The sequence below is a fragment of the Rhinoraja longicauda genome, chromosome 20 (assembly GCF_053455715.1).
Source record: "Rhinoraja longicauda isolate Sanriku21f chromosome 20, sRhiLon1.1, whole genome shotgun sequence".
Lineage (NCBI taxonomy): Eukaryota > Metazoa > Chordata > Chondrichthyes > Rajiformes > Arhynchobatidae > Rhinoraja > Rhinoraja longicauda.
This window is the reverse complement of record NC_135972.1, coordinates 4,542,519-4,561,678: the sequence shown is the minus strand read 5'-3', so window position 1 is coordinate 4,561,678 and position 19,160 is coordinate 4,542,519. Positions and strand designations below refer to the sequence as shown.

Genomic DNA, 19,160 nt, shown 5'->3' with positions numbered 1-19,160 from the left:
AATTAGCAAACAAATATTAATGTTTTCTTATGTTATTTGCTTAACCATTTTAATTGTACAGACACTAATTTGTTTTTTAAAATCTGGTTCATGATGATAAAATGGCAGGAGTAATAAATTTAGACAGGTCTGGCAGGCCTCATCTTTTCTGATGTGAAAATCAGAAGGACTTGTTTACCTCCAGAAACAGTAATATTCTATGATAAAATAATAGTTTCAAAGTGCAAATGCTTTGTAATAATTTTAGTAAACACATGAAACCTCTGATGAGACTTGTTCAACACCATCATCCTCTTGTTGCTGTCTTGCTTCCAACCTCCCCTGCTTGCCTACCAATGAAGACTAAACCCATGTCTTCTTGTAACTCAGACCTGAATTTTAGCCCAGAGGTAAGTTCCGTGCAGGATGGGGTGGTGGTTGGGATGTGGGTGTGTGATGCAGGAGAGATGGGTGATGAGTTAGGAAACTCAGAAGAGTGGGTCTCCTAAATAACAGCAATGGAGCAGAGGGATTGCAGGGGCTCATTCAATTTACTGGGTAACTTGATAGTTCTGGAGGAAATGCTCCCATTCCTCCAGACCCACAAGCATAGAGGCAAAGGCACTCATATTTTGTATTTAATTCTTACCTCCCTATACCCGTATGTTTTCCCTTTGTCTGAGATACCAAGTTAAAATTGGATTAAAATAGAATGACAAATGAAAATAGGTAACTTCAAGATAATATTTAATGTAGCAACCTGTTCCCTGAAAATTAATAAATAATCCATCGTTTATGCTCTCTCCATTAAAATTGGAAGTAGATTGATTTGAGTCATCTGGGATTCATGTTTCACTTTTTATTTTCACTTTTGATATGACTCCAACCTACCATTTTGGGAAGATTAAATTCTAACCCTTTCAATAAATATTTGTTCATTCCTAAGAAGTAGAAGCAAGAGTACGTTCATTTGTACTTTGTACATGCCCTATCATTCTTTTCTGTTGGTGCTACCACCTTGCATGAACCCATATCCCTGAAGCCCTACAAAAACTTCAAAACCATCTCTCACGAATATTCTCAATGACTAAGATTTCTCAACCCTCTTGGATTCAAACTTTTCTTTCCATCTAAATCTATAGACACCCTGTTATAGGAAGGATGTCATTAAGTTGGAAAGGGTGCAGAAGAGATTCGCCAGGCCGTTACCTGGACATGCAGGCTTGTGTTATAAGGAGAGGTTGGATAGTCTAGGACTATTTCATTGGGGCATAGGAGGTTGGGGGGTGACTTTATTGAGGTGTACAAAATCATGAGGGCCATGGATAAAGTAAACGATCAGTCTCTTTCCCCAGAGTAGATAATTTAAAAACTAGAGGACATGGACTTATCATATCATATCATATCATATATATACAGCCGGAAACAGGCCTTTTCGGCCCACCAAGTCCATGCCGCCCAGCGATCCCCGTACACTAACACTATCCTACACCCACTAGGGACAATTTTTACATTTACCCAGCCAATTAACCTACATACCTGTACGTCTTTGGAGTGTGGGAGGAAACCGAAGATCTCGGAGAAAACCCACGCAGGTCACGGGGAGAATGTGCAAACTCCTTACAGTGCAGCACCCGTAGTCAGGATCGAACCTGAGTCTCCGGCGCTGCATTCGCTGTAAAGCAGCAACTCTACCGCTGCGCCACCGTGCCGCCACTTAAGATGTGCCTTTAATTTAAATGAAATTATGTTGGAGATTTGTAGAAAGCAATGTAATAGGCTATGAGTTGTTAGTTAAGATTGCAAGTCTGAGAAGTTTCTTTTAACATTTATGATTTTCCCTGACATCCAGAATAGGAATGGTATGGAAGTACATTAAAGCCAGTCTACAAGGACTTGTGCATTTTGGCACAAGTGTCGCAATTACCTTTGTGGCATTACTGTTTTTGTTGCAGTTCTTCGATAGTTGAGACAATGCTGACAATTGCTGTCTTCTTTTGCTGTGAATAACTGTGTCAGGCTCCATGCCCAAGCTTTGATTTCTAGCCTTGACTTCAGCTAGCAAAGTCATTGTAGTTGCATGTCTAAATCTGTAAACTATTCCTGCTGTAAGCACCTTCAAGACTATAGCAATATAAAAATTAGAAGTATTGAAAATATTTTGTAGGACACGTGGCATTTGTGGAAAGAGAAACTGGATTAATGTTTTAGATAATTAAAGTTAGAGAAGGGAAGAATCGAAGATAAACCACATGAGCATGACAGCAGGGTAGGTGCAAATATGATTAAGGTTTTAAGTTCTATTTAAAACCAAGAAGCAGCACCAAAGCAATCCTCCATACGGCTGTTTTGCCGAGCACTTGCACTTGGTCCGCCAAGGCCTGCTGGATCTCCCGGTTGCTAACCATTTTAACTCCCATTCTCATACTGACCCTTTTTGTCCTGGGCCGCCTCCATTGCCAGAGTGTGGCCACTCGCCAACTGGAGGAACAGCATATCATATTCCATTTGGGCAGCTAACTATCTAATGGTATGAACATTGAATTCTCCATTTTAGGTAACTAACCTACAAAACCCCCCCCCCCCCTTTCTCTTCCCTGTGCCCCACTGGACTCGATACCATTTCTCCACTTCCCCCTCCCCTTCCACCTATATTCCTTCCTCTGGCTTCGAAATCTGCAACTCTCCTATCCTTACCTCACAAATTTTGTCTTTTCATCTCCACCCCTGGTACAACCATCTGCCTATCACAAACCCTCCTCACCTGTATCTACCTTGCCAGGCCTTGTCCTGCCCCTCCTCCCTTCCAGCATTCTCCTCTCACCCCCTCACACACTAAAAAAGAAAATGATCAATGGTCTACAGAGATCTCCGTGATCCACTGAGTTACTCCAGCATTTTGTGTCCTCTTTTGTAAACCAGCATCCGCAGTTCTTTGTGCACCCATATGGCTATTCTTTGTAAGGTTTGCTCTGGAAGTGATATTTTTCAACCTCATGATAATACCACTCAAAACCAGAGGGAATAATTCAATCCTCACAGCAAATCATAGCTGATCGGTGGTGGGCTTGTGGGGAAGCTGTTCTGTTCTGCTGCCCGTGGGATGAAATCCAAATCGTAAACTCAAAATCAAGGTAAACTTCAATTAAAAAGGAGGAATTTAATTGGAATGAATAGGAAAATATAACTTAACCAATACTTTGTAGCCATATATTCTGTTCTTATTTTATATCGCATTTTATTTCAAGTTACATGAAGAAAAATTGTGATAAGAAAAGTTGGGAGAGAAATTCCTCTATAGTTGTTAGTGCCAAACAAGCCAAGAATTTCAACTGTCACAAAAAGACATCTGCTGACATCGACTTCCATTGGTGTCAGGAAGTGAATACATTTGATGGTGGATACTCTGCATGCCTTCTATCTCAATGACTGAAGACAAATTTCATCCACTTAGACTTTAATTTTAACTTGCCCCATCATGACATAGAAACATAGAAACATAGAAAATAGGTGCAGGAGTAGGCCATTCGGCCCTTTGAGCCTGCACTGCCATTCAATATGATCATGGCTGATCATCCAGCTCAGTAACCTGTACCTGCCTTCTCTCCATACCCCCTGATCCCTTTAGCCACAAGGGCCACATCTAAATCCCTCTTAAATATAGCCTATGAACTGGCCTCAACTACCTTCTGTGGCAGAGAATTCCACAGACTCACCACTCTCTGTGTGAAGAAATGTTTTCTCATCTCGGTCCTAAAAGACTTCCCCCTTATCCTTAAGCTGTGACCCCTGGTTCTGGACTCCCCCAACATCGGGAACAATCTTCCTGCATCTAGCCTCTCCAACCCCTTAAGAATGTTATATGTTTCTATAAGATCCCCCTTCAGTCTTCTAAATTCCAGCGAGTACAAGCCTAGTCTATCCAGTCTTTCTTCATATGAAAGTCCCGCCATCCCAGGGATCAATCTGGTGAACCTTCTCTGTACTCCCTCTAATGCAAGAACGTCTTTCCTCAGATTAGGAGACCAAAACTGCACACAATACTCCAGGTGCGGTCTCACCAATGCCCTGTACAACTGCAGTAGAACCTCCCTGCTCCTAACCTCAAATCCTCTTACTATGAATGCCAACATACCATTCGCATTCTTCACTGCCTGCTGCACCTGTACGCTTGCTTTCAATGACTTGTGCACCATGACACCCAGGTCACGTTGCATCTCCCCTTCTCGTAATCGGTCACCATTCAGGTAATACTCTGCTTTCCTGTTCTTGCCGCCAAAGTGGATAACCTCACATTTATCCACATTATATTGCATCTGCCATGCATTTGCCCACTCGCCTAATCTATCCAAGTCACTGCAGCCTCCTAGCATCCTCCTCGCAGCTAACACTGCCACCCAGCTTCGTGTCATCCGCAAACTTAGAGATGTTGCATTCAATTCCCTCGTCCTAATCATTAATATACACTGTAAATAACTGGGGTCCCAGCACTGAGCCTTGCGGTACCCCACTAGTCACTGCCTGCCATTCCGAAAAGGACCCGTTTATTCCTACTCTTTGCTTTCTGTCCGCCAACCAATTTTCTATCCACCTCAACACTGAACTCTCAATACCGTGTGCTTTAAGTTTGTACACCAATCTCCTATGTGGGACCTTGTCGAAGGCCTTCTGAAAGTCCAGATACAACACATCGACTGGTTCTCCCTTATCCACTCTACTAGTTAGATCCTCGAAAAATTCTATAAGATTCGTCAGACATGATTTGCCTTTTGTAAATCCATGCTGACTTTGTCCGATGATTTCACCACTTTCCAAATGTGATGCTATCACATCTTTAATAACTGACCAACCACTTCCACCCACTACTCCCACTACTGTCCCATAGAAAGTTTAGAATTTCAAAAATATGAAATTGCCCATAACACAGCCACCTTGCATTTAAATGGTTAGTGGGGTTAAGTGGCTCACCTTGTTCTAACATAATTTATATATTATACTAAGATTAAATACCTCAACCTTTAACAGCCTTTCTAATTTGAAAGCTGTGGGTTGGATTTTGCAGAGTTTGAGAAACCCAGCAGCTGAAGAGGGGCAAGAGTGGTTGGATCCATTGGGTAAATACCTCTACAGTACTCTTTGCTATTCCCTAGCCATTCAAGCAAACCTGTTTCTCAACATACGTGAGATTTCCCTTCCTAGTCCACATTTTTAAAAATTCCCTTGATGCACACCAACTCCCACCCACCCACCCACCCAAGTTCTGGTTTCCTTTCTTAACCCTTACCCCTATCCTCCAACAGCTCTCATTCTGATCCTCTCCTCCCTACCCTCCACAATCGATTTCAATCTCACTATCTTCTTCATGCTCCTTTCTGCTCCCAGACCATCAAGTCAATGTACCCCTTCAGAATTATGTGCCCATCTGAATCCAACTTCTTTATCATCTGCAGAGCTAGCTTTCATATTTTATCTGATATGTTTGGTCACCAAGATTTAATCAAAACATTGCAGTCTGATACAGTACAGAGAAGAGATTTGCTTTGATGAATGATTGGAAAAGAGTGCACCTCCTTGATGTTTCATGAAAATCAAGGAGACTTGACAAGTGTATGTAATATTAGATCATAAGAAGGGTAATGTGGAACTTGAATACAAGACTAATAGTGATTGGAATGTCAGCATTCCAAGGACATTTAATTTTGACCGTGAAGATAAATTCAATACGAATTTAAACAAATAAATGGCAAACTTAGAAGAGATATGAGATAGAATTGTTCAATTTGTAAAATAATAGCAACAAATAGATTTTCAGGAAGAATAATGTGTGCAGATATAATTATTATTTTGTTATCCCTTTTATTGAATCAATGAGCTTGTAGGTTAAGTGTTTTAAAGTTTGACCCATTATCAATTTTTCTTCATTCTCTCATGTTCACATGCTCACGTGTTCTCATTAATGAATTTCTCAGGCATCCCTCTAAAGAATTCAAGCAATCACAGGTGCTTGTAAATCCCATAATCAGATTATAGAGCAAAACATGACTTAAGAATTTCAAATTTCATATTGAATTTGCAAGGTAGACACAAAATGCTGGAGCAACTCAGCGGGTCAGGCAGCATCTCAGGAGAGAAGGAATGGGTGACGTTTCGGGTCGAGATCCTTCTTCAGACTGATGTCAGGGGAGGGGGTGGGACAAAGATAGGATGTAGCAGGAGACAGGAAGACAGTGGGAGAACTGGGAAGGGGGAGGGGAAAGAGAGGGACAGAGGAAAATATAATTTGTGCAATCAACATTTGACAAACAGTACTAATATAGTTTTAATCTGCACTTGCAGTATGTCATCATCAGTTACAACAGTCCTAACCATCAAATGTCAAATTATTTTCTTAATGAGCAATAAAATGTCCGGAATGTGCACTGTGAATTGAAGAATATTGTGTTACCATGGCAACTATTCAATTGCAAAAATCAGATGCAGCAACCACTTTAGAGAAAGAGAGATGGATGTTGGGCTTGGAGTAGGAGGTTAATACTTCCTTGAATCATTTTAAGGAAATGTCCATTCAGTTTTTCTTATGAGATAAATAATTTTTCTATACATTTTCATTCATCCATTTCCACAATCATATTGACATATCCTTGGAATGCAAAGAGCAAAACAAAACGATCACCACTGCTCCTTATAAAGTAGTACACCACAAATTCTTGCTGGGAAGTAGTTTTGCCATGAGTGCATATGTGTTTGCATCATTACTGGTGGTTTGTTATTTTAACCTTGTTCCCATGACCTTTGTCTTCCTCTGTCAGTTTGCTTTGGATGGCTGTTACAGTCTGGTTGTTTTATGTTCCTATAGGATTTATGAAGTGGCATCACTTTATTTTTTTTATTTGCCAGCAAAAACTTTGAACCAGATGTCATTTAAAAAAACATCTTCCTTCCTGCCTTCAAATCATAATACCAAATAAACAATGTACTGTCTGGGAAATGTACAGAGGGTAATTGGTGTTTAAAAATCATGGGTTGGCAATAATGGGTACAATTAGGCTGAAATAAAATACAAGGGTTTGCTCTGGATGAGCAGATTTCATTATTTTAGTATTGCAGATTGCCGGACTCGACACTTCAGGATAAAATGATGTCATACAAGATGGTGCTTTTGGTTGCTGTAGTCAAGGAAGTGTCATAATTATGAAGCCCAGGGATAAGGTGCTTAACCCACCCAAGTAATGTAGTTGGACAACCAATTCATTCATCCAGACTACTGAAGTTAGACTGCAAATAATGTTTTTTTAATTCTTAAAAGGGGATTTTTCTTTAAGAACAAACATAGACATTGAGTTGCATTAATAGTTTGAATTGGTTTCTATCACAGTAGAGGGCATTGTACATGTTTTATACAGTCGTGAAAGTCATCGCTCCAAATCAATTTTCAGCAAGAAAACTATTGAAAACAGAATTTCTTTGAGAGTTGCAATCTGGCATTATTTACATGTGGATGGCAATTTCGACATGTGCCAACATGACAGAACAGCACGTTATCCATGCTGTATCTCTAAACTAAAATGAAGAACATAAGAAAAAGGAGCAGCAATATGCCACACTCAACCACTCTTGCCTGCACTGTCATAACACTACACCATGCAAAATTTCTATCTTTACTGCCATTTTACGCCAATATCCTTTGGTACCTTTAATATCCCAAAATCTAGTTTTCATGTGCAGTCAGTGATTGAGCCTCAGAGGCCTTTCAGGGTGGAGAAATCCAAGGATTCCCTGGAATAGATGCAGAGTAATATGTAAGGGAATGGGTTGATACAGAAGCACAGATAATAGAGCTGCTACCTCACACCATTACTGACGCAAGTTCAATTCTCTGATGCTTCTGTGTACATACTCTGTGAACGTGTGATTTCCTTCCGGAACTTTGATTTCCTTCAGTATCCCAATGATGTGTGGATTGTAGGTTAATTGACTACTGTACATTATCCCAAATGTGCAGTGAAAGGCAGACTCTGGGGTAAGCTAATGTCAATTTGGGGAGAATAAAATGGGATTAGTGTTGGCTTAGTGTAAATAGATGTTTAACAGCATGGATTTGGAAGGGCTAAAGCACCTGTTTCTCTATAGTATGTAGGACCCTATAGGAATATCAATCGGAAGTTGTTTATGCTTTATTTTGAGTTTGTAATCTGGTTCTAGGTTCCTTAGCTAGGGAAAACCTCCACAAATCGATCCTAGCAAACCCTCTCAGAATTGTGTACATTTCAATGATGTCACCAGTCATTCTTCTGCACCCAGTTATACAGGTACCTGGCCTTCTGAGTCTTTCCTCAGAGAGCAGACAACCATCCCAGGAAGCATTATGGCAAATCTTTGTGGCATTTCTTCACAAAAAAGAAACCCTCTTTTGGATAAAGAAACCAAAACTCAACGTAATACTCTAGGTGTGGTCTTGTCATTGGCCCTGTATAGTTGTAATAAGACATTATAATAATACCCTCATACTCAAGTCCTCTCATCTGAAATGGCCTTCCTAATTCCCTGCTGCATCTACCTGCTGGTCTTCAATGACTTATGTACAAAGACACCTAGGCCCCTTTCAACATTACTATTTCCCAATCTCATCAACATTTAAAAATTCCCAGCATTTTTGTTTTTTTGTTACAGTGAATAACCATACATTTTTCCACATCGTGATCCATTTGCCATATTGTTGCTCAAATCACTAAGTTTGTCCCTTTAAGCCTCTTTACAACCACATTGCTACTCACAGTACCATGTAGCTTCATGTTACCAGCAAACTTGGAAATTTATTTGGTCCTGTTAGCCAAATCATTGTTATAGATTGTGAATAGTGGGCCTACACATTGTTCCCTGCCATACCCTATTAGTAACAGCATGTAAACCAGAGAAGAGCCATTTATACCTACTCTTAGTTTTCTATTAAACAGCTCTCAATCCACACGAATATATTATCCCAATCACATATGCTTTAACTTTGTTCTCTAACTTCCTGCAGGGGAACCCATTGAATGCCTTCGGAAAATCCAAATTATATTACTGGTTTCCTCTAATCATCAAAGAGCTTCCATAGATTAGTCAAACATGATTTTTCCTGCATAAATCCATATTGCGTCTGCTTATTTGTATTATTTCTATTTGTCATGATCTCACACCCTTAATTATGGATATTTTCCTACTGCTGACGTCAGGCTATCAGGTCAATAGTTTCCTGTTTCCTTTTAATCTTTCTTAAATCGTGGAGTTACAGTTGCCACCGTCCAATCTGTTCAAAGCATTTACAAATGTATAGAATTTGGCAAAATGAAAAACCACTATCTCTAATATCCAATAGTTTATATTCATGCCTTTTGAAACTCTGGGATATTAATCATCAGGCCCTTGGGATTTATCTGATGATACTGGATGAACATCTCCAGTATTTTTTTTACTGATACTTACAATACAATACAATATATCTTTATTGTCATTGTACAGGGGTACAACGAGATTGGGAATGCGCCTTCCATACGATGCAATAAATTAATTAGCTAATCAGTATAAATTTATACAACCCAGTGAAACAAAATTAGAAACAGTTTTAAAACAGTATAAAGTTCAAGTAGATCTTTCTACTTGGTTCGCCGGTTCGCTGTGCGACGTGACCATCCGGCTCAGCAGGACCGGTTCATAGCAGCTATAGCCCTGGGGATGAAGCTGTTCCTGAGTCTGGAGGTGCGGGCTTAGAAGGCCTTTGAGCTACTGCCCGATGGTAGCCCGATGGTAGGGGTGTGAGGAGTTTTTGGGAATGCTGGTGGCTTTTCTGAGGCATTGTGTGTTGTAGATGCCCTGCAAGGCTGGTAGCTGTGTTCCAATAATCTTCTGTGCTCTATGGACTACCCGCTGAAGAGCTCTCCTCTCTGCCTCCGTGCAGCTGAGATACCACACAGGGATGCCAAAATCGATCAGATATTTGAAATTAAAGCAAATTTTTGGTGTACAACTAATAAAAAGGGGGAAAAAATTGAAAGAAGTTGAACAAGTAACGAAAGAAACCAGAATATGGAGGGATTGGAAAATTGGAAAAGAAGATAGTAAATCCGATTTTTAGGCAATTGTGTCTGAAAGCACTCTTTTTTCTAGTGCTGTGCAATAATAATGTGTAAACCAGAGTAAAAAACAATAATTTCCAGGAGAAATCACCATAATTAGAAAATTGCATTCTGTTTTAGATTAACATTACCATGTCCAATGTTTTTGCAACATAAGACATGTACAAAATGGCATTGGTCAACCTTCAATGCTATTTGAAGCCATCCTGGCATAAGCTGGAGCTCTCGGATTCAGAAAATAATATTATTGGACTGTCTTAAAAAATCAATGAACATATCTGTTGAGTTACATTGCGACAATACATCTTGGCTCCCAACAGGTCCCAATTAAGCAGCTCCAAAACTGAGTACAATTATGACAGTATGATAAGATGGAAATGTCCCCAATCTCCCACGTTAATTCCGTTGTACTTCACAGGTTTTTTTTGCAATCTAATTGAGGGCCCATTTGAACCTAAAAATGGCACACATTTTAGTGCATTGAATTATAGTCTAAGTAATTAAAGTCAGATGTGATCAAATGAGCATTTATTATAGAGTACCTTAATAATACAAAGAAAATTGAACATGAAATGTGTACATAATAATGAAAAATTAAATTAAAACATTTTGGTTGCTTTAATTATCCGACATTTTTTGGATGAGTTAAATCATTATAATGCAAAAGTCCATTACTGTTATTTGCAAGTGCATAAAATAGTTTCCTATTAGATGCACCTATGGAAACTTTTAGAAAGGAAGACAATCATTTGATAAGGTTGCTGGCATGTTGTCATAAGATTTGAATCGTGGAACCTTTGTTTAAAGTCGGTAACTATTGACCAGTAAACTTCAGAACAGTGGTTAATAAGTTGTAGTAAAAAGGTCTAATGAATGACATAAATAAGCACTCAGAGAATCAAGTACAATCAGCATGGATTTGTAAGGAAAGATCACATCTGAATAACGGTTAAATATTTGAGCAGGCAAAAAGGATAATCAGTTAAGGCAGTATATTTGACAAACAGATTATTCAGTTATTTAAAAACCATGAGTATCCAAGGGAAAGTGACCAGTTGGATTCAAAACTGACTGTGGGTGAAAGCAGACTGATGGAGTTCTAATGACCAGAAGGCTGTAAGCAGCAGGTTTCATAGGGATCAGTACTACCTCCCTTGCGTTTCATGATATGCGCCATGACTGAAGTAAGTTCAAGGCTAAATGGACAGTTAAGTAGGCAGAAAGCTGACAAATGGAATCCAGGCCAGAAAAGAGTGAGTCAATGGTCATGGAGGAAGTTCACACCACAGTTATGAAGCTAGAGGATACTCATAGATACACCTTAGAAGGGATCTTGGAGTGGAATGATCCCTCTTGGTAACTGGTCTCATGTTGATACAGTGATTAAGAAGGCAGGGAGGGGACATAATAACTATGTAAAACACTAATTATCCCACATGCAAAGCGTTGTGTACACTACGCTCAGGAAAGCATGTAATAAGGATGTAGTGGAGGTTGATGTCAAGACTGGCAGAGAGGCAGACCAAGCAGTGATTGTTTTCTGTGGAATAATGAAAAATGAGGGGAGGTTTAGTGGAAGTGTAAAACGGTACAAAAGTCCTAGGCAGAATGAATATGAAGGACCTATTGCCCTTAGCAAGAGAGTAGGATAACCAGGTAACATAGATTCAAGTTAATTGATGGAAGGATTAGAGAAACATTTTTTTATTCCTTATACTTTAGACCAAATAGAATTACAAATTGAAATGCCAAACATTTAAATAGAAAATTGAAAGTTTTATTCCAAGCAGATCCCAGTAAATGAGAAGGTGTGTAGCAAAAGCAGTGGTTTATGCAAATTTTAAGTTAATAAATGGAAAGACAATTATAAAGAAAATCAAGCCAATATGATAATTATAACATGAAGAAAGCCGGAAGAGAATATACCATTAACGAAATAAAGAGGGCAGTAATAATAATTTTAACAAGTAATCACGATTACATGACAGTTCTGCTCAATATACATACTTTCCCACTCATATATAAAAAGAAAGTAAATGAGAGTGGGGCACGACATGAGGAGTTAAATTATTCATACTGAATAGAAGAATACTTTCCCATCATGATAATCATATTTTAAAATTATTTCACAAAATGCCGGAGTAACTCAGCAGGTCAGGCAGCATCTCAGGAGAGAAGGAATGGGTGACGTTTCGGGTCGAGACCCTTCTTCAGACGGGTCTCGACCCGAAACGTCACCCATTCCTTCTCTCCTGAGATGCTGCCTGACCTGCTGAGTTACTCCAGCATTTTGTGAAATAAACACCTTCGATTTGTACTAACATCTGCAGTTATTTTCTTACATATTTTTAAATTAAATCAATACTTTAATTTTTTTATTGAAAATATAGCCAAATTATATTTTACTTTGGTTCAAGTCTTTGTTGATGTACATGAGCATAAAAATTAGAGATATAACTGTTCAGTAGATTGAATTGCAGCACTTACTTGCTCGACTGAAAAATATTATTTTATTTTTTGTTGATAAAGATTGTTGTAGACTGTTAAAAATGTTTGATTATTTTTCACCATGTTTAAAGCAATAAGATGGATAATACATAATTTAATGTATAATTTAAAGGGGTCTGTTATCATTTAGCCAGAGTGACATGGCTAGAAAACCATTATAGTTCTGCATCAGCAGTATTAGTAGCTGTAGATATGATCTGTGATATTGATTGACTGCCGCAGGAGGGGATTTATTCACAAAATGCTGGAGTAACTCAGGCAGCAGCATCTCAGGAGAGAAGGAATGGGTGACGTTTCAGGTCAAGACCCCTCTCTTGGCCATTGATGTCACAATGGACTAATGAGCAAAGGATCAGCCAGGGTTCCTGCTTCTACTCTCCAGATACGTGTGGTGGAAAAACACACACATGGACATCAGATATTACCAAGATTGTGTCACTGATGTCACTGGTCCCAAATAGTCTATTTACCAATTTATGTGAAAGATAGAGGTGATTTGAAAATAATTTCTGGAAAAGGCAGCTGTGAAAATCTTTCTGGGCCATTGTATAAATCGAAGGTGAAATGCTGCACTGCAGCAGAAAAGATATTTATAATACCTGCAGAATGACATCCCAGAAGCCCTCCACAAAGTGAAAGAAGAAAAAAAATAGTAGCACTGAATTAATGATAAAATAACTTAAAAATCTAAGATAACCTAAGTAAATACCATCAAAATTGCTTATTGTGCAGCCCACACTTAATGCTCTCTTTTACCATTCATCTGTAATAAATTTTAAAGATCTGATTTTCAGAGCGGTCTGTTCCAGAAAACTCTATTACCTGTATAATTAAGTTATTTTAAGCAAATATCAAATAGTGGAAAGTTAAAAAAAACAGAACTGGAAGATGTGGAGAATCTCAAGCTCATTGATGGGTACAAAAAAGCTAATAATTCTATGTTACACAGGGGGAAATAAACAGGTGTTAAATGCCCTTCTATGATGTTGGGAGTACTTCGCTAGTGTATTCACATGTGTAGGAATGTAGCAGAAATGTTGTTTCTGCCAGTTTTATTACAGCTCATCTCTATCTGCCTTTCTTTAAAGCCAGCTGAAAATAACCCATCCACTTCCATCCCCATGGTAAGAAAAATGTATTGGAGGTCTCCTCAGACAACTAATGCATGCCTTTTGTTTGCTTTGTACATTGTCTTTTGAAACTGAGTTTAAAGCTTATTTTCTTTGCCTGTGATCATGATTTTGCAGTCTTTGTTAATATATTGTGTCAGTTTGTAAATGTTATAAATCGTGACTTTTCTTTCAGTTCTTGTGAGAGTATGCAATGGACTGTAAAGAGCATAACTACCATTGTTTTCTGGTTACACGATACTTTACACTATTTGTCGTCATAAAATTAAGTCTGCATATGGTTTTACGTAATAAAAGAGAAAATGCGTGAAAAGCAATCTGTAATGTTAGGTCTTTTATCTTCTGAATATTATTTCCTTTCTGTTAAACATTGCTAAGGTATACAAAGCTGCATCCATGACTCTACATAATGTAACAAAGGGACAGTCCGCTGATACAGCAACTTGGGTTCACAGACAGGTTCTTGGTTTCAAGCATGCAAGTGCATTTCCAATCAGGAAAAATTTGAGGGTGGAGCATCCCAAAGTCTATTCTTGTGTCCACCCATGTTACTTTTGGAATTAACAAAGAATTTGACAGTGGCAAAATGTATTAAATACACTCATAAAAGTTAATGACCTTGAACACCATTCTTAGATGTGAAAAAAAAATCTCACTTTTCTCAAAGATAGACACAAAATGCTGGAGTAACTCAGCGGGACAGGCAGCATCTCTGGAGAGAAGGAATGGGTGATGTTTCGGGTGATGCTGCCTGTCCCACTGAGTTACTCCAGCATTTTGTGTCTATCTTTGATTTAAACCAGCATCTTTAAATCCAGGTTCTTTCCTACACCAGGTTCTTTCCTACAAATTTCTTCTCACTTTTATCACTCAGCTCAAGACCAGCAGTAAATAATTATTGAAGGTGAAATAGCTTCAGTATCACACACTCCATTTTAAAGTAGCACTGATTTCCATTCGGAAAAGCCTCTTTCAGATCTGTTACCATATGAAAAAAAAACACAAAGATGTTTGCAAAGGAATATTTTTAAAGTAGCAAAATGAGAGACCTAAACAAATTACTAAGATAATATATTCAAATTTCTAGCAGAAACTGATAACTTTAGTTTTCTTCAAAATTTCAAACATTTTATATCTTGATAAGTTATATTTAAAAATGGAAAATTGTATTTGATGAAGTTAGTAAGAGATTTTTTAAAGGAATAATATTGTATGTAATGGGATAATTCAAAGCACCTGAGCCAAATGTAGCAATGATGTACATTACTGGTCCGAAAAATGATATATTACAGAAAATCATGGTTTTAACCCATTGATTACAATGTACACAATTTTCTTAAGAAACAGGGAGCAGGAGTAGGCCAGTTCATTCCTTAAGCCTAAAATAGAATCAGACAATCCTGGAAACGCTTAGTGTCATTAGTATATTTCTAGACTTTTCTGTTTTTGATTCAGCCTTCCATTTTCTGAAGGTTTTTTGTGTGTTTTTGACCCCTAAACTCAGTATGTCAATGTAAAATGAAGAGGGATCCAATCTTAGGCCTCAACATCACTCTCCCATGCTCTCTTTGTACCCCTTGACCGCCCTGCAGTTTAAATGACTTTTCATCTTCATCTTGAATATGTTTGATGACTCTGCCACAACAACTCTCTACAGTAACATGTGTAGCACCTTATAGAATGCTATTCTGGAAATTCAAATATACCATATCAGCTGGTTCAGGTATATTCACCATGTTCGTAACATCCCCCAAATAACTATTTCCTTTCATAATACCATGTTGGAGCTGCTTATTGTTTTACTCTTTTCTAAATGTTCTGCCATTATCTCCTTAAAAATGTATTCTAGTATTTTCCAGTGACAGATGTGAGGCTAGCAGGCTGTAAAGTTTGCTGCTTTCTGCTTTACTCTGACCCCCCCCCCGCCAAGTGCACATTTTTCTTGGTTAGTGATGATACATTTATAGTTTTTAATTCCACTTGAAGCTCTTACATAATTTATAACCTGTTCTTGTGTCCTTTGCACATTCCTCATTGATGGAACCTGTGGAGGAAAGGCAATTTTGTAGGGCCCAATCCATTATGTAAGGCTCTTTCAATCTTGTGTGATAGAATTTTGCTGCAAAAAGCAGTTGTAGACCTACAATGCTTTACTGGTTAATGTGCCTTTGCTAGGACTGAAGAATTAATTGATCATGATACATATGTTCAAGAAAAACTTTAAAATGTTAGTTTACAGACGTCTCTTATAGAATGGAGGATTTGAGAAGGACACGATTTTGGGTCATAAAAGACCGCTAACAAAATGGAGAGGGAATAAAGCAAAGTTTCCCAGCGTGGTTATAAGTCAATAGAAGTGTGCAGCAGCGTTTTGTGATTACTTGAGCTCACAATGCTAATGATCTGCACATATTCACATGAATAAATAGCAAGTAACCCACACAATTCCTCAATGTTGTTCCAGTCGAAGTAAGAATATAGCTGTCCTTTGCCCACATCGCCACTTTCCTTTCCAGTTCTATTACCCTAGATTCCCTTACAATACCAACAACTCTTAGTGTCAGAGTTTACAAAGCTCCACAACCATCAGAATGAAGACATTTCTCCCAGTCTCAATCCTAAATAATGACTCCATCATGCTGGCATGACACTCTATGGTTCTAGAGTCAGGGAAAACATCAATTCAACTTCAATAATCCTGTTGATTAGTAGGAAAAAACATCTCATCCTGCTAAACTCTTAAAATTATAGATTTGGCCCAATTAGTTACTTCTTGTAGTACAGCAACTCAGGATATAAGTCAGGAAGAAGTAAATAAAATCCAGATAGCTCTACCACAGATGAATAGAAACTGGAAGAGATATTTATAAGATGACAGATTGAGATAAAATGTGGTAGATGGAGTTTAATGTTACGCCATATATTTTAATGATGGAAAATTATAAACCTTGTGGAATTTGGACAGATACAGGATTGAGGACTAAGCATAACTGGTCTTTCAAATAATTAACACTGTCACAATTTATTAACTGGTCTTCTGTTTTGGAAGTTTCAATGATTCCATGATACATTTTATGGGAGAATACTGGACAAAGGTGTATTGACTCCTTTATGCACGTGTATTTTAGGCTTAACCTATTTGTTAAATATTATTTTTCTGAACACACTTGCTGTTGTCTGCATCCATTCTGTACAGCTTCTGAACCTAATGCTGCAGAACTTAGATGATGCCAAGGGATATATATGGTGGTGAATGGGTTAACAATTTCATTAATCAACTATAAAATTCTTTTTTTGTATTAGATTCTTAATAAAGGCTTTTTTAAGAAAATCTTTCTTGTGTTAAAAATTACCAGAAGGCTATTAGGTCTAAACTCCTGTTAAAATATTGTCAATGGTTGGCACTTCCAATATATTTTGTGACTTGTTACTTTTTGTGAGGTTATCCAGAATTCAGATGAGAACTCAAGGATCTCCATTACCTTCTTCCGTCTATTTCGGGTAATGCGCTTGGTGAAACTTCTAAGCCGAGGTGAGGGAATTCGAACACTGCTGTGGACCTTTATCAAATCATTTCAGGTGAGAAAACTCATAATCAATTGTGATTTTTTGTTTTGCTTCAGCATAGTCAAAGCAGTTTCCTTTTTAGTATCTAACTACAACAGTAAGTGGTTAGTTTACTTTAGTGGCCTTTTTATGGTATGCTTGTTTAGAGACTGTGCTTGTCTACGAGCTTATCTTCTGTAGACACAGTCTAAATAAGGTCTGTCCTAACGTGATTGCTGGAACACTCATGATCACATTTTAAACAACGAGACCCATTTATTGCAAGAACATCATAAATCATTGTTCAAAAAGATCAGTTCTGCAGAGCTATAGCAATGGGTTTTTTTGGAGATTTTGTACCTTGATTCGAGAATATCCTTATATCAAAAATGACATCTCATTTTTTGAAGAAGAAGAATGAGTAAAAGCTTAGAACTTCTATTACATTTTAGCCGATCTTTTATCATTTATCAATGTTGTATGTCTCCCAAACACTTTTAAAATGTCCCATTGAGATCACAATCGTCAATTATTAAGTTCTGAGAAAGGCACTGTTGGATTTCTCTGTGTGAAGTCGTGTTATTTCAATTTCGGTATGCACTATTATATTGATCTATCACATAAAGTCACAAATGGCAGCACTTGGTCATGCAGTTTGAACCCTGAGAGTCAGTACCCTGAGAGTCAGTACCCACAGAAAGTATGTTCTTTATGCTAAGAATCCACCAAGACTCTTCTGGACTACAGTAAGCTCTCCTGCCAGGAGGTGTTAGGGTGGGCTCTGTAAGAAATAATAACCCATGGGTACAACCTAGGAATGCCAACACATTAAGAAAGCACCTAATTTGAGCCAATCCCAAAATGCTCTTTGCCTGCCCCTGTGGGTTGAATAGAAAGTAAATGGTCTTTTCACCTGATGAAGTTGGGTGATCTAATGCAGAAGTGAGTAGCAAACTGTGAGGTAAGGCATAGATCAATGTCAGCAACCTAGAATGATCCTGAGATTAGGAAGAAATTGACTCTGATCTTGAGCTCCAGTCCGGGAACGTGAGGATAAATGGGAAGTTTGGTGAGGTCAGTGATCTCTGTGAGTACTGCCTTGCCTGCATAAACATTGCTTTTCCGACAAGTCTTGTGTGAGCAAAGGTCTCCATAAGTCATGGAGATAAAGCAAGTATATCAGAGAGATCACAGGCTGCCATAGAAACCGCAATGATTCATGGACATAGTTGGCACTTCCAATATATTTTGTGACGTTACTTTTTGTGAGGTCTATCTTCAAGCCATCCAGAAATACAAGGTTCAGATGTAGATTGCAGTTTGGAGATTAAAAAGTCATGAAAAATGCAAGGAAGGTTCAATGCTAAATAAGAGCAATGCACAATGTAAACTGTAAGACCACAAGTGATGTGAAATAACCTGATAAAGAATAGAGTCTGAGTGTTAGCTTTTTTAATTACACAGTTTTAGTGGAAACATAATTAGTGGCTGCAACTTTTTCTGTCAGTGAGAATAGTTGTTTTCAGATCATTGAGGTTCAAAATTATGCAGAAGATAAATTTATGGGGATTATTTATGCCAGAATATATTTCTGCTGTTATTGAATATCCCATGTAAAATCAGGCTGTAAAATATCTTACTGGGGGGATTTGTGTGTTTCACTTACACCATGAATCTGGCTTTCACATGAGTCACACTCGCCCTCTTAATTATGGCTCAGTTTGGTACAGCACAAAATAAATCTCATTTTGCACTGTTTCTCAAACAAGCCGGCTTATTCAGGCCTGGACAGTATATTCTGGGATAAAAATAGTGCTTCACTGACTCAAAACTCTTACAGCATTTTATATCATTCATGTTGTAAAGATTACATATGGATTTC

General features: G+C 38.1%; 1 protein-coding gene across 7 annotated transcripts in view; it reads left to right on the top strand.

Annotated features, from left to right (window-relative positions):
* The window catches only part of LOC144603513 (voltage-dependent L-type calcium channel subunit alpha-1C-like), a 305,941-nt gene that overhangs the window by 225,575 nt on the left and 61,206 nt on the right, over window positions 1-19,160 (top strand). For 5 of the 7 annotated variants that reach the window (XM_078416799.1, XM_078416797.1, XM_078416793.1 and 2 more), the window contains 2 exons: window positions 13,691-13,726; window positions 17,174-17,311. In XM_078416799.1, the coding sequence (XP_078272925.1) occupies window positions 13,691-13,726; window positions 17,174-17,311 (174 nt within the window). The remainder of the gene's footprint in view (window positions 1-13,690; window positions 13,727-17,173; window positions 17,312-19,160) is intronic. The other 2 variants (XM_078416795.1, XM_078416796.1) reach the window with 1 other exon arrangement.